This window comes from Zonotrichia leucophrys, chromosome 21 (assembly GCF_028769735.1).
Source record: "Zonotrichia leucophrys gambelii isolate GWCS_2022_RI chromosome 21, RI_Zleu_2.0, whole genome shotgun sequence".
NCBI lineage: Eukaryota > Metazoa > Chordata > Aves > Passeriformes > Passerellidae > Zonotrichia > Zonotrichia leucophrys.
The window spans coordinates 584,860-598,390 of NC_088190.1; the positions used below are offsets into that span (position 1 = coordinate 584,860).

The window sequence follows — 13,531 nt, forward strand, 5'->3', positions numbered from 1 at the left end:
GTGAGTTCCTGTGCATCTCCCCCTCTGCAATTTCCCCTCTGGAGGGCAGCTCTGGCCAGCTCAGGGTCAGCTCTGTTCAACACTGGCACAAATAAGGAAAAATCTGTTTGCAGTTTCTCCTCCCAGGAAAAGCAATTCCCAAAATGCAGCTGCTGGGGTATCCCAGGGTGTCCACAGTAAACTGAGCAGCAGAGCAGCAATGGGACTCAAGGATGCAGAACTGGAACTGGACGTGATGCTGTTTGTGTACTGTGCATTAAAAACAAAATCATCTCAAAGAGGGAATAAATAAAGCCAAAAAAGACAGGTTTGAACCCACAGCAGCATCCACACCACCCCAGGTGAGAGCAGCTCCTCTCCCACCAACAACAGGCACGAGACACATTTCACTTGCAGGCACAACCTGGCTGCTGTAGTGTAGCTTGGTTTTATTTATGTCCACAAATATTTCAAAAAAATTACAAAATACTCAAATGGAGAGAACACAGAAGTCACGATTTCTGGGTTTCTACTCTGTTTACACTGTGTTATCCCATGGCAAACTACTCATATATACATTAAGCTTCAAGATATATATAAATGTAGCAGTCAGAATGTACACTCTGCTCAACGGTGCAGTGAAACAAGCTCAACCATGACGACATAGAACAAGAGAGACGCTTCAAAAACACCAAAGCAAAATCTTAAAATTAACTTTTGGAACAGAGGAAAAATAGAGATTTCTTGAAAGGAAACCAAAAGGTCTGGGTTGTTTTGTTTAACAGGAACACCGAGATGGCTTCAGAAGCCACTGCAGGTAAAGTTGTAGTTAATCACTGGCTAAAACTGAGCAATTTCAGTGCTTAATTGTGAATCATGTGAACAAAAAAGCTCCCATAAAATTATCAGAATGCTCTTCTGGGAGAAAAAAATATCAATGAACAGCTTTAGAACAGACAGCAACTTCAGCTGAGAAATAAGGAATAGAGAGGAACACTGGAGGGAATGAGCTTTTCCTTTTTCTGAAGAACTATGGCTAAAAAACAGCAGGAGAAGAGTCAGAAGAAATGGCTGAAGTGGCTGAACTCTCCCACACTCCCCAATCCCAGACAGTAAAACAAAAGGAGGGGAGAAACTGAACTGAACTGTGTCTGATGAGACCCTCAAAGCACTACAACTAAAAGCGGGCAGTCTCTGCTGGCTGAGCAGGCCCATCCTCCTCTCCTGGCTGCTCAGGAACCCTTTCCCCATCACTGCCCCAGCCATGGAGAGGATGAACCTCCCTTGATTTTGTACTGACCTGCTGTTCCCCACCCCAGAGCACAGCCTGTGCCCCCAATAGCACTGACCAAACCCCTCAGCACTGGAGCCTGGGCACAGCAAAAAGGGAATTTCTGCAGAAAACCCCCTGCCTCGGTGGGCTGGAGCATTTTCATTGTGGGCTGAGCAGCAGAGGAGGATGAGCCCTGTGCCTGCACTGAGTAACTACAACTTTACCAGAGGGGCTCAGGACAGTGCTGGACACAACCATCACACTGGACAGGCCACAGCAGCAGAGAGCACTCCAGAGTGGAGAGAGGGAATGGGGGAGTTGTGCACCAGCAGGAAAAACGAGCAGCAGGTTCAGATGTCCATTGGTCGCATCACCCTCTGCTCCAGCCAACAAAAACCGGGGAAATAAACGTTAAAAACCTGCTTGGTGAGCAGAGCTGTGCCCTTTAATGCTCTCTGTGCTCCTCTCCCCTGCCCAGCCTGGGGGAGCAGCACGAGGAGCTGCCCTGTGCCACAGCTCCTCAGGGACACTGCCCTGCTGCATTGAGCACTTTCTGCTTACAGAAACCCAAACTCAAACAGCCAAAGAGAAAAACAGACTGCTCTTTGCAACACAACCGAATGAGAAAGTTGCCAATCCACTTTCCTAAAGAGCCCGTGCAGCAGGAGGGCAGGAAAAGCAGCTCCTCCCCAGGTATGCACTGCATACACAACCGTGGCTGCACTGCTGAGCCATGAACAGCTAAAAAAGAGATTTTTACAAGAGATTATTTCTCTGAACCTTCTGCCCAAAGTCAAACCCAATGGAGCTGGGTTAGGGTTCAAATCTCCCAGGAAAGAAGTGTTTATGGCCACACAAAAATGAACCGTTGAAGGCGGCACCCAAAGGGCCAGCGGGGTCCAAGGGACATCTGAGCTGCTGAGAAACCCAACTCAACAAAATCAGCTGCAGAACAGAGAGATGGAACACCAACAAAAACCCCCAAACAACCAAACCAACCGAAAAACCAAGAACAGAAACAGTCATTTGCAACATTATCCCTGCAAATCCCTTTAATGCTTATTGTTGATATCAAACCAAATGTCAAGCTTTTACCCATTTGAAATTATTGATAACCCATTGTTCCCTTTAATTAAAGGGATAATTATATATATATATTTTATTAAAAAATCAACTCTGTATTCTGTCAATACCAGGTAGGAATTCACAATTTGTGATGTTACTGAAAATCAAGATAAACGTTTCTGGAGTTTGTTTTGTTTTGTTTCTCCCCTCTACCCAAAAAAAGTTATTTACAGACTTAAAAAGCCATGCTGCAGAACTGAGCTCTCTTTTAAAATTATGAAGATTTCCTACAATGTATTAAAATAAAAGTAGATTTTTTTTATTATTATAGCACTTGGATTCAGAGCTTGTTATGTCACCTACTTGCAATCCTTGTTTTTTTTTTTAGTTACCTATAGATGCATTGAGTGTCCCTTCACGCACAGTGACTCGTGTTGTGAACCTGATTCTAGCACCTACTGAAAACAAACTAGTAAGAAAAGAAAGGAAAAAAAAAAAAAACCAAGATTGCAGGAAGTTCTCTGAATGTTCCACACAGTCCTGTATTTCCAAGAGGCTTCTGAATACGTTTTCATGCAGGGAGACCCACACCAGTCTTGAGAAATCTTCTCTACAAATGAACACTATGCTGATAAGTCTCTACTTGTCGGGTGGTTGCTTCTGTTTTAAATATATAAAGAAATCTTTATAAGATATTCTTTTCCTTTTGTAGCTCTTCTTGTATGTAAAAATGTTCCACTCCTTCCCAAGGACTGGGGTTTCCATAGCCAGCGTTACAAATAAATAATTTATTACAACTGTTTGTCGCCTTCTTTTTTCAGCCGACTGCAAGAGAAAGGAAACTCATTTTAACACATTTTAACAAAGGAGGTGTGAGACACAGGAGATGCTCTGCCCTCCTGCAGGGAGCAGGGCCTGCAGCTTTTCAGCTCTGAGCACTGCCACAGACATACTGGATGAAAAATCCTTCTGTTAGGGTCTTTTCTCCTGAGAAGCTTCAGCTTCTCCATGTTTTGCTGCTTTGGAATGTGACTGGGAGAACTGTTTACCAGCATGTGAATTGTTTTTACTTGATGACCAATGACAGCCACCAGTGTCAAGGCTGTGAGCAGTCACAAGATTTTATTATCATTCCTTCCTTTCCTTGCTAGCCTTCTGATGAAATCCTTTTCCTCTTTTAGTATAGTTTTGATATATCACTTTAATATAATAAATATAATAAAATAAAAAATCAGCTTTCTGAAACATGGAGTCAAGATTCTCATCTCTTCCCTTGCTGGGGTTGCCTGCAAATTCCACAGAGCAGCACCTGGGCACTGCCCTGGCACAGGGAGCCCCACAGGTGGGCACCAGTGCCAGCTGTGCAGGTGGGACATGACTGGGGATCCTGCAACAGGACACTCAGCTACTCCAATGCTGTGCCAGAAATCTGCATTGCCCAGAGCAGCTCTGAGCACAGCTCAGACATCAGGGCCCAGCCCACAGCGAGAGGAGAAAATTCCCAGTTAAAAGAAGGAATGTGCAGAAACCCACGGAGCCCCCAGGTGCCCAAAGCCCCCTTGCAGGCTCACCTGTAGTAATCTTCCTGACTGGGTAGGTGCCCGCCGTGCATGTGGGGGTGGCCGTGCAGCCACTGCTGCTCCATGGCCAGTCTCTGCAGCTCCGCCGACTGCGCGTGCATGGCCTGCAGCTGGTGGGCTGCTGACATGGGAGGGGGGATGGCCCCAGGCAGGTCCCGAGGGTAGGGGGTACCTGGGGGGACAGGCAGCACCTTCACACTCTGCTTTGCTCCTTGGTCACCCCAAAAAGCCACCCAGCCCACCCACAGCACAGCTCAACTTCCCCCACTGAGAAATGTCAAACCCCACGATAAAAAATAACACTGCAGATCACAGCCCAGCCCTGCAAAGCACCACAAAATGCTCTCACCAAAGACTGGATGCCGGAGCATTTCATGCTCGTGAGGTGGCTGCCCTAGCAATGGGTTGGGGATGGTCCCAGGTGGGTAGGGAAAACGTGCCAGGTGGGGTCCAGCTGCTAAAGGATCCACCAGGGGATGGACAGGTCCTGCTGAGCCTGAGAGAGACGGAGAGAAAGAGTTTCCACAGGGGAAAGGAGCACGGAGCCAGAACAATTCCCTCAGCTGGTGCCCAGCACCAATGTGGGGTCACTGTACCTCTGTTCATCCCCACCCTGAGGAACGCAGGGGCTGTAACAGCCTCGAGCACCACTGGAGCCACCTGGAGCAGGAACCAAGAGCCCCTGACTGTGCTTGAACCTGGCAGAGCTCAAAGCCAAATGTGGCTCAAACACACAGAGAGCCTTGGCAGGGAATTGCCTTGGCTGTGTCTGCAGCAGCCTCTCCCTGCACTGGGACAATGTACAAGCCATGCTTTTGTCCAGAACAAGCACCTGGGGAGCATCCAGCCTCACCTGCACAGAGGGGCTCCGTGACTGCCTCACCTGGCAGCACAACCCTTGGACACACATTTCCTGTGCTGTCAGGGGCTTTGCAAACCTGCTGCACCTGAGCCCATCTGTGATTTCTGCAGGGAGCCTCAGCAGCTTCAGGAATGCTGATATTCAGCATTCTGCCATCCCTTACCTGCAGCCCCCCAGCCCTCAGGAACCTCCCTGCTGCTTTCCTTGCTGTCCAACCTGGCTCGTGCAGCAGCACTCACATTCCCCCCAACTCCAACAGTGGCCATCCCAGCACATTCCATGGACACTGCTCCAGGGCAAAGGATTCTACATCTGCTTGCACAAACACTGCATTGGTAACCAGACACCAGAACCTGCATTTTACTCTGATTTTCCCCTCCCCTCCCTTGGCAGCTGCAGCACCTGGTGCCTGGTTCTCTCCAGTCTGTCACCAGAAAATGTGAAAATTCCCGAGTGCCTCATCTCCAGGGCTCCAGACCTCTGGAGCAGTAACCACATATCTTGCTACAGAAATGGGCAAGGCACAGATCCATTTCTGAGACTATTAATTATTCCAACTGTAAGGTGCTGCTCTAGGACAGCAGTACTTAAAAAACCAACCCACAACAAACCAGCAAACCTTTCACAGTGAGAGTCTGAAGGAAGATCACTGTGGTGTTACCATCACCCTACAAAAAGTAACTGCATTTTAGTTACCACAGCCTTCCACGGCACAGAACCACAACAGGGACATGACGACAGGGATTTTGCTGTTTGAGCTCCAGGGTCACACTGGGCCCATTTTGAGCCATTCCCCAGGGCAGTGCCCAGCTCCCAGGGATTTTGCTATTTGAACTCCAGGATCAGACCCATTCTGAGCCATTCCCTAGGGCAGTGCCCAGCTGCCAGGGCATGGGGATTTTGCTATTTGAGCTCCAGGATCAGACCCATTCTGAGCCATTCCCCAGGGCAGTGTCCAGCTCCCAGGGATTTTGCTATTTGAGCTCCAGGATCAGACCCATTCTGAGCTGCTCCCCAGGGCAGTGCCCAGCTGCCAGGGCACAGGGATTTTGCTATTTGAGATCCAGGGTCACACTGGGCCCATTCTGAGCCACTCCCCAGGGCAGTGCCCAGCTCCCAGGGATTTTGCTATTTGAGCTCCAGAATCAGACCCATTCTGAGCCCAACTCCCAGGGCTCCACCTTGGTGTAAGGGTTGCTAGAGTTAGGGTACATGGCCCATTGTTGTAGCCATTCCAGGGAGTAGGTGGGCAGGGGAGTTGACATTGAGCCAGGCGCCAGCCTCTCCCCAGGGCAGTGCCCAGCTGCCAGGGCATGGGGATTTTGCTATTTGAGCTCCAGGGTCACACTGGGCTCATTCTGAGCCTCTCCCCAGGGCAGTGCCCAGCTGCCAGGGCACAGGGATTTTGCTATTTGAGCTCCAGGATCAGACCCATTCTGAGCCCAACTCCCGGGGCTCACCTTGGTGTAGGGGGTCCTGCTGGTGTAGGTGTAGATGCGAGTGTATGTGCGAGTGCTGGTGGTGGTGGGGGGTGACGTTGAACATCTGCAGCCGCGCCAGGGGGTCGTTGGTGAGCGAGGCCATGCGCTCGGCGTGGATGCGCTCGGCCGCCAGCCTGTCCGGGTAGCTCATCTCCGGCCGCAGCTGCGGCCCCGCCAGCGCCAGTCTCTCCCTCTCCAGCGGGTTGAGCCCCGGGTGGAAGGAGGCGAAGGGGTGCGGCCCCGCGGCGGGCGGGATGGTCAGCGCCCCGTGCCTGGCGAAGTGCTCCATGGGGTTGGTGGCCGGGTGCAGCGCGTCCAGCTCCGGCGGCTTCACCTCGAAGCCGGGCTTCATCCTCTCGCGCAGCTCCCGCTCGCGGATCTCGCGCTCGCGGATCTCGCGCTCGCGCAGCTCCCGCTCGCGGATGCCGGGGTCCACGTTGTACAGGCCGGGCATGTGGTAGGCCAGCAGCGGGTCCGTGGGGTTCAGGGGCACGAAGAAGGGGTGGTTGCGGTTGGTCGGGGACATGACGTGGGGCCGCGCGTACTCGCTGAGCGTCCGCAGCGCCGGCGTGTCCGGCCCGATGTACGGCGGCACGGCCGCGATGGTGGTGGGCGGCGGCTCGAAGGAGGGTCTCATGTGGGCCGGCCCGCTGAGCTGGGACTCGCCCAGGCGGCCCTCGTGGGAGGAGCTGGACACCTTCTGCTGCACACAGCGGGGAAACAGCCTCGGGTCAGCACAGCTCAGCCACACACACACACACAAACACACACCCCTCCCCTGCACCGCCAGCCCCTCTGCCAGGACACAGCACTCGCGTGCCTGCACAGGGCACAAGGGCATTCCCTGTGTCTGCACAGCGCTCTCCTGCTGCAAGGTAAATGCCAACAATTGGCCTCGTTCTGCCCAGCTGCTCTGGCTTCCCACAGACCCAAACCTGGGGCAGAAACTCTCCATTTCCCTTAAGGAGAAGACAGTCCCAGGCAGGTCAGAGGTGCTCAGGGCGGGCTGGATTTCAGTCCATACACACAGCTCCATGCTCAGAGACCCCTGACAGGGTTAAAGTGCTCCAGGGGATCTGCATCCCGCAGCCATCACCCAGGTCAGACCCAGGCACCAATTCCCTCCCCCAGCTCGGAGCCAGATCTGCACCTACCGCAGCTCTTTCCGCTTCTCTCTCACGCTCCCGCTCCCGCTCTCTTTCCTTCTCTTTCTCTTTTTCTCTTTCCCTCTCTTCCCTGGCTTTCTGCTCCGCTTCCCTTTTGGCCTTTTCGATGGCCTCTTCTCTCTTCTTGGCCAGTTTGGAGCCTGCCAGAGGCATGAAGTACAGGTCTGCCCTGGAGCATGAATTGTAGCCACGGTCCAGGTGTTTATAGAACCTGAAAGGAACACAAGGGAGAAGAGCTCAGCCCTGGGAAAGGTGCAAAGCATCCAAACTAAAAAATATCATTCTACACTTAGACCAAACAGTACCAGCTTCCCAGGAGAAAATTCACTGTCCTGTACTGGTTTTACACACACAGACAGCGGAGTACAAAGCAGGGAAAGCAGAGCACTGATGAAAGCTCCTCACCTGGCTGACTGGCTGGCGTGGCTGGGGATGTCCACCACCGTGGGCTCTGGGGATGGGCTCCGGGGTGGGGGCGGAGGGCTCTCGGGCTCCTCAGCCTCATCGGGGACCTCCTCCTTGATCTGGATGGGTGGCAGCGTGCAGGCTGTCACCACGGGCACTGTCCCACTAGAGGCTGGTGACGTGGAGATGGGGGGCTGCAGGGGGATGCCAGGCACGGTGGGCGGCGTGGAGGTGGAGGGGCACGACGGAGGGTGAGAAGGGGGCCCCGGGCAAAAGGGCTGGAGAAGGGCGGAGACCTATGGAGTCGGAGGGGGGTGACTGGCAGGAGGGGGAAGGCTCTGGCTCTGGGTCAGAACCGGAGGCTGGGCCTGAGAGGACTGCAGAGGCTGGCTCTGAGGCATCAGCTGCAGGGGAGGAGGGTGCGCCGAGGGAGGGTGGTGAGTGGACAGCGAGCTCAGCGGCTTCAGAGCGGGCGGCGGGGGCAGGTTGGAGTTCATGGAGAAGGGAGAGGGCCCCGAGAGATGGGGAGGGTGTTTGTGGGCCGGGGCGGTGGGCAGCTGCGGGATGGGGGTGGTGGGGGGGGGTTTGATGTGAGGCATGGCCATGGGGGCGGGCGGCAGAGGCTGCTCACGGGGAGGCTGCGCCGGCTGCAGCGAGGCCGAGCCGGGCAGCACGGGCTGCGCCGCCTGCAGCCCCGAGTGCGAGTGGGACGGGGCCTGTGTCTGGAGGGGCACCTGAGACTGAGCGGGCTGGGCGGGCAGGGAGAAGGGCTGGGCAGCGCCGGGGCCGTGGGGCAGCAGCGGCTGCGCCTGCAGGGCGTGCGGGGCAGGCTGGGGCTGCCCGTGCAGCGGGGGCTGCGCCGGGGCGGGCGCGGGCTGGCTCTGGGACACGCTCAGGGGCTGCAGGGGAGGGTGGGGGGACGGGATTCTCTGTGGGTGCAGCGCGGGGGCCTGCTGGATGTGCGAGTGGGGAGCGGGGGCAGCGGAGGGCTGGGGCTGGCCCGAGGGCTGGGACACGGGCGGCGACGCCTGCGTGGGCGCCGGGGCGGCGCTGGACGCGGGTGGCGGTGCCGGCAGCGGGGCCGGCGCCGGCGGCGTGGGAGCTGCAGCCTGGGCAGAGCCGCCCGCGGCCTGCAGCACCTGGGGCTGCGCCTGCAGCACTTGCTGCTGGGCCGAGGAGTCCGAGTCGCTCTCGTTGTCCTGCGGGCTGGGGATGCTGGGGGACGTGCTGCGGTTGTCCTGGTCGATGTCCTTGGGGTCGCTGCTCCCCTCGTCGTTGACGCTGCGGCTGTCGGAGCTCTCGCCCTCGCCCTCTCCCTCCGAGGGGGAGTTGGGCCTGCTCATCTCCTGCGGGGAGAGGCGACCACTGAGCCCGGGACCAGCACTCCAGGTGTGCTGCAGATTGGGGTCTGTCACACTGTGCAGACACAGCTGCCCTCTGAACCCCACAGGAACACAAACACCCACGGGAAGAGCAAAGACAGCAGAACCAGATCCCACAGTGCCCAGGGGCAACAGGAACAAACTGAAATACAGGAGGGGTCCTGCTGAACATAGCAAAACACTCCTTCACTATGAGGGTGACCAGCAACGGAAAAGATTTGTGACAACTCCAGTGGTGGTCTTCTAACTTGTCAGAGAAGACAAAACCCCAAATTTAAATTTACAAAAAATGGAGGAAAGGAGTGGAGAACAATCCAGTGTACTCCTATAAGGTTGATATTAATATTAAAACAAAGAAAAAAAACAACTTCTGGACTCACCCCATATCACTCCACTGTTTTCAGCAGAAGGAACACATTATAACGTTGGTCGCTTTCCAGCCACAAGATTAAGTTACAATTTGCTGTGGCTTAAATTGATTTAATGTTTTTGGTTTGTTACCAGATTTGCACCCCCTCCCCACCTCAAACCATTCTCCTAAGAGGAAACACTCCTGTGTGGGACTCACTTGAGTTTTGGATTTTTTGGCATTGGACCTGTCAGGTTCCTCCGTGTCAGACGCTGCCTTCTCCCGCTGCCTCTTGGAGTTCTTGAGAGGAGAAGAAACCTCTTCCTTTATCTTCTGCCACAAAGGGAACAGAACACAACACTTACCAGTGGTGTAAATGCAAAGGTAAGTTGAGTGTAGGCCAGTGCCACCCTATTAACACAAATTAAGGAGCAGCAGAACTCAGGGGTTGGCACAGTCAGTATTTAAGAGCACTCCAATGCACATCAAGCTGGTAGGAAAAAGTCAAAGTGCACAAAGCATTCCTCATATGAAGGGGTATTTTAAAGAGAGCTGGGCAGAACCAAGTCCATCAGGAACTCACAGCAGACCCAGGTTACCCTTCCAACATAGACCAACACCAGTTATTAACTGGTGCAAGACAGAGCCAGAATTTCTGCAGGAGACAGGATAAACCTCCTTCTGCTGCATGCAAGTCTTGCTCTACTCTTGATATTTTGAGAGGAATATTTTTAGATCCCCTCAAATACAGGGCCAAGAGTGAATAGCTATTCTGAGATTACTACCTTCTCCCATGGCCTGGAAAAGCTCTGTGCATCACATAATTACCTAACTTTAAATTCTGCCGAGTTTTCAGTTTTATAATGTGAAAACTTACTCCATGCTCATTTTGACTTTTTTTAATCTGTGTAATATTTATTTTTAACTTGCTACTTCTCAATTCACACTGCTTAATGGTAAGCCTTCAGCTTCATGTGGCTTTGTTTCTTTAGAGCTCCCTTGGAAAGGCACTCAATTCATTTGAACAGACTCAACTGTCAGCTTGCTCTGAACAATCAAACAAATACACCTCCAGAAAACAGTAGCAGAAGCAGACTCAATTACTAAATGCTCATACTCCTTTGTAAACAAAGATTAAGTACTGCTTACAAAAAATCCCCAAAACTGTCTACTAGTCTTAAATTCAGCATTTCTGATCTGCATTACTCCCCTGAGCTTAATGCTTACATTTGCATCTGAAGTGGAGGGATTACTTTACTGTGAGAGCAGGGAGGTGATGTGGGGAGGTTGGATCACTCCCATCCCTCCCTGGCCAGCTCCAGGCTGGCCCACACTCTGCCTTATCCACACTCACAGGGTTTTTGGGTCATGGAGAGATTGCCCAGCCTCCTGTACCAGTCTGAGAGGCCTCAGGTGTGCAGCCCTGGCTGGGGGAGCCCAGGGAAGGGTTACCTGTCTGAGAGACCTCAGTGAGCAGCCCATGGGAAGGGTTACCTGCCCAGGAGAGCCCAGGGAAGGGTTAACTGTCTGAGAGGCCTCAGTGAGCAGCCCATGGGAAGGGTTACCTGTCTGAGAGGCCTCAGTGTTCAGCCCAGGGAAGGGTTACCTGCCCAAGGCAGCCCAGGGAAGGGTTACCTGCCCGAGAGGCCTCTCCTGGCCGGGACAGCCCAGGTGTGGGGTTACCTTGGTGGATTTCTTGACGGACTCGGCCTTGCTGTCGTTGCTGGAGGTGCTGGCGGCGCTGGGCGAGTTGCGGCCGCTGGAGCGCACGTCCTCGGCGATGGGCGAGGCGCGGCCATCGGGGCTGGCCGCCTGCTTCTTCCTGCCACTGCGTAGAGTCGACATCTGGGGACAACAGCCCGGTCAGCTCAGCACTGAGGGGCCCCTCAGAGTGCTCTGCCTTGACAGGGCCATGGGGGGCACGGCCCTGGCACGGCCTGGCACCAAAAACCTGCAGCGTTTCTGCACTTCATCCTTCAAAGCCCAACCGGACTCAAATGTAAAAGGAGGCAAATCCTAATTCTGCCTACTTACAAGCATTAAGTGCTGATTATTTCATCAGCAGTGGCTGTTAGAAATGGCATTTAGGAAGATGTTCCCATACACAGCACACACACAAGGGGGCAGAGGCAGGAGAGGAGGCCATGTTCCATTAAAAATGCTCCATCTGCTGGCAGTCAAGGCAAAGGCCTAAACCCCAGTTCCAGCGTGCTCCTGCTATGCTTTAGAAAGCACAAAGCTCTATCTCACTATCTACTCCATCAGTAAGGGATCATGAGAGTACATTTCAATAATTAATGCTGTTTCCCTGCCAGTTTGGCAGCTTTTTGGAGGACTGACTACGAAAAACAACACTCCCCAAGAGTGGAGCCTCACGAGGTATTTACAATCAATGGTCACATCATCCTCTTCAGAAAGACAGAGAGGGGAGGGCAAGGAAAGAAATCTATCTGCTGCTTTCCCTCAGCTAAACCCCACTCCAAGATAAATCATCCAGAGCTGCTCCTGGTGCCTCACCCGAGTCACAACTCGGAGCACACCAACCACAGAGGCAAAGCAGAGCTCTCTGGAGGGAAGAGGCTTTAACTCCAGTAACATGAGGAGACCACATGAACACCATCTGATTTTTCTGAACCCCTCCCAAGGGCACAGCTCTGACAGGATGCAGCTGGAAGGAGGACATGCACTAGCACAGGATCTGCAATGCACTGCCAATGCCCCCTCATGGTGACAGCCCACTGCCAGTCATGACAGAGAAATAACACAGCTTGCAGGGACATTCCATCCCCTTTTCCAGAGACAGCTCAGCCTCAGCAAAGCTCCCCCTGGCACACACAGGCAGCAGGAGCAGCTCAGCCCGTGGCAAACCAGTTCAGGGCTCTGGCTCCCTTTCCCCCTGCACTGAGGAGGGCGAAACGCACCGAGCCTCGACTGCGCCGTGTCCTCATGCTATGCTTCCCACTGAGGCCATCGTCTTCCTCCTTCACAGGCTTGAACATAAAGGGCGGGGGGTCCACGGGCTTCTCGATGGGCGGCAGCTCCCCGTACTTCTTGAAGTGGATGCGGCAGTCGGTGCACAGCAGGATGTTCTCCCGGCCCCCGTGGTGCCAGTCCTTGGAGGCTTGGGGCAGGGAAAGCAACAGCTCAGCACCCACACAGCACCCAGCCCAGCACAAACACACGGAATTGTTAATAAAAAGTACAGCTACAAAAGCAGCTGCTGTTCTATGGGTAACAGAGTTGGACAAGTTTCTGGAAAAGTCTGTCCTGTCCCAGCGCACATCCTCAATATTCAATTTTTACCAACTATGGTTGCTTGTTTAAGAAACTCCAGCTTTGAGGCACAGAAAGAAACCTTATCTGCTCTACCTGGGAGCTAACAAGCAGCTGTTGTTCTTCAAAGCTGTGGTTTCTGCAAGAGAAGTGAGCTCTGAACCTCTCATTTCCTTCCCCATTCTGGGGCTTCCACTTTGAGCTGCAAATGCCCCAGCACCAGACAACCCTTGGGAGCAGCCACAGCAAGGGGGCTGATGCACAGGAGATTTGCTGCAGCACCAGGAAGCTCTGTGTGTGACAGCCACAGCCCAACAGTGACTCATTATGTCCCAAATTGATTACAGAGATTATGGATTATGCAGATTTACTCCTGTCTAAATGTCTACCTCGGGCCCCCCCTTTGTCACCGCAGCATTAATTTGCAATGGCAAAGCCTGATTAACTCTGCTGGGAACGCTGCATATTGCAGCTGAGAGCAGCTGTCCCGGCTCAGGAGCTGCTCGTGCTGGCTGCCAGCCCCAGGGAGCAGGGGGAGCCCAGCAGGGATGGCACTGGCACTGGCACTGGCACGTACTGGTGGTGAAGCAGTGGCGGCAGGCGTAGCCCTTCAGCTCCTGCTCGCTGTCCTCGCTGTCAAAGTCATCCTCACTGGCCGAGCTCAGGTCCACTGAGGGTGGGAGAGAGGAAAATGGAAAATCAACACGCAGCAGCAT

General features: G+C 53.6%; 1 protein-coding gene across 1 annotated transcript in view; it reads right to left on the reverse strand.

Moving 5' to 3' along the window:
• Positions 1–408: 408 nt before the first annotated feature.
• The window catches only part of RERE (arginine-glutamic acid dipeptide repeats), a 166,532-nt gene continuing 153,409 nt past the window's right edge, over positions 409–13,531 (reverse strand). Inside the window, 10 exon segments of the mRNA XM_064730880.1 lie at positions 409–3,142; positions 3,889–4,069; positions 4,247–4,393; positions 6,220–6,940; positions 7,395–7,617; positions 7,812–9,157; positions 9,762–9,875; positions 11,226–11,387; positions 12,464–12,663; positions 13,393–13,485. Of these exon segments, the coding sequence (XP_064586950.1) occupies positions 3,109–3,142; positions 3,889–4,069; positions 4,247–4,393; positions 6,220–6,940; positions 7,395–7,617; positions 7,812–9,157; positions 9,762–9,875; positions 11,226–11,387; positions 12,464–12,663; positions 13,393–13,485 (3,221 nt within the window). The 3' untranslated portion in view covers positions 409–3,108.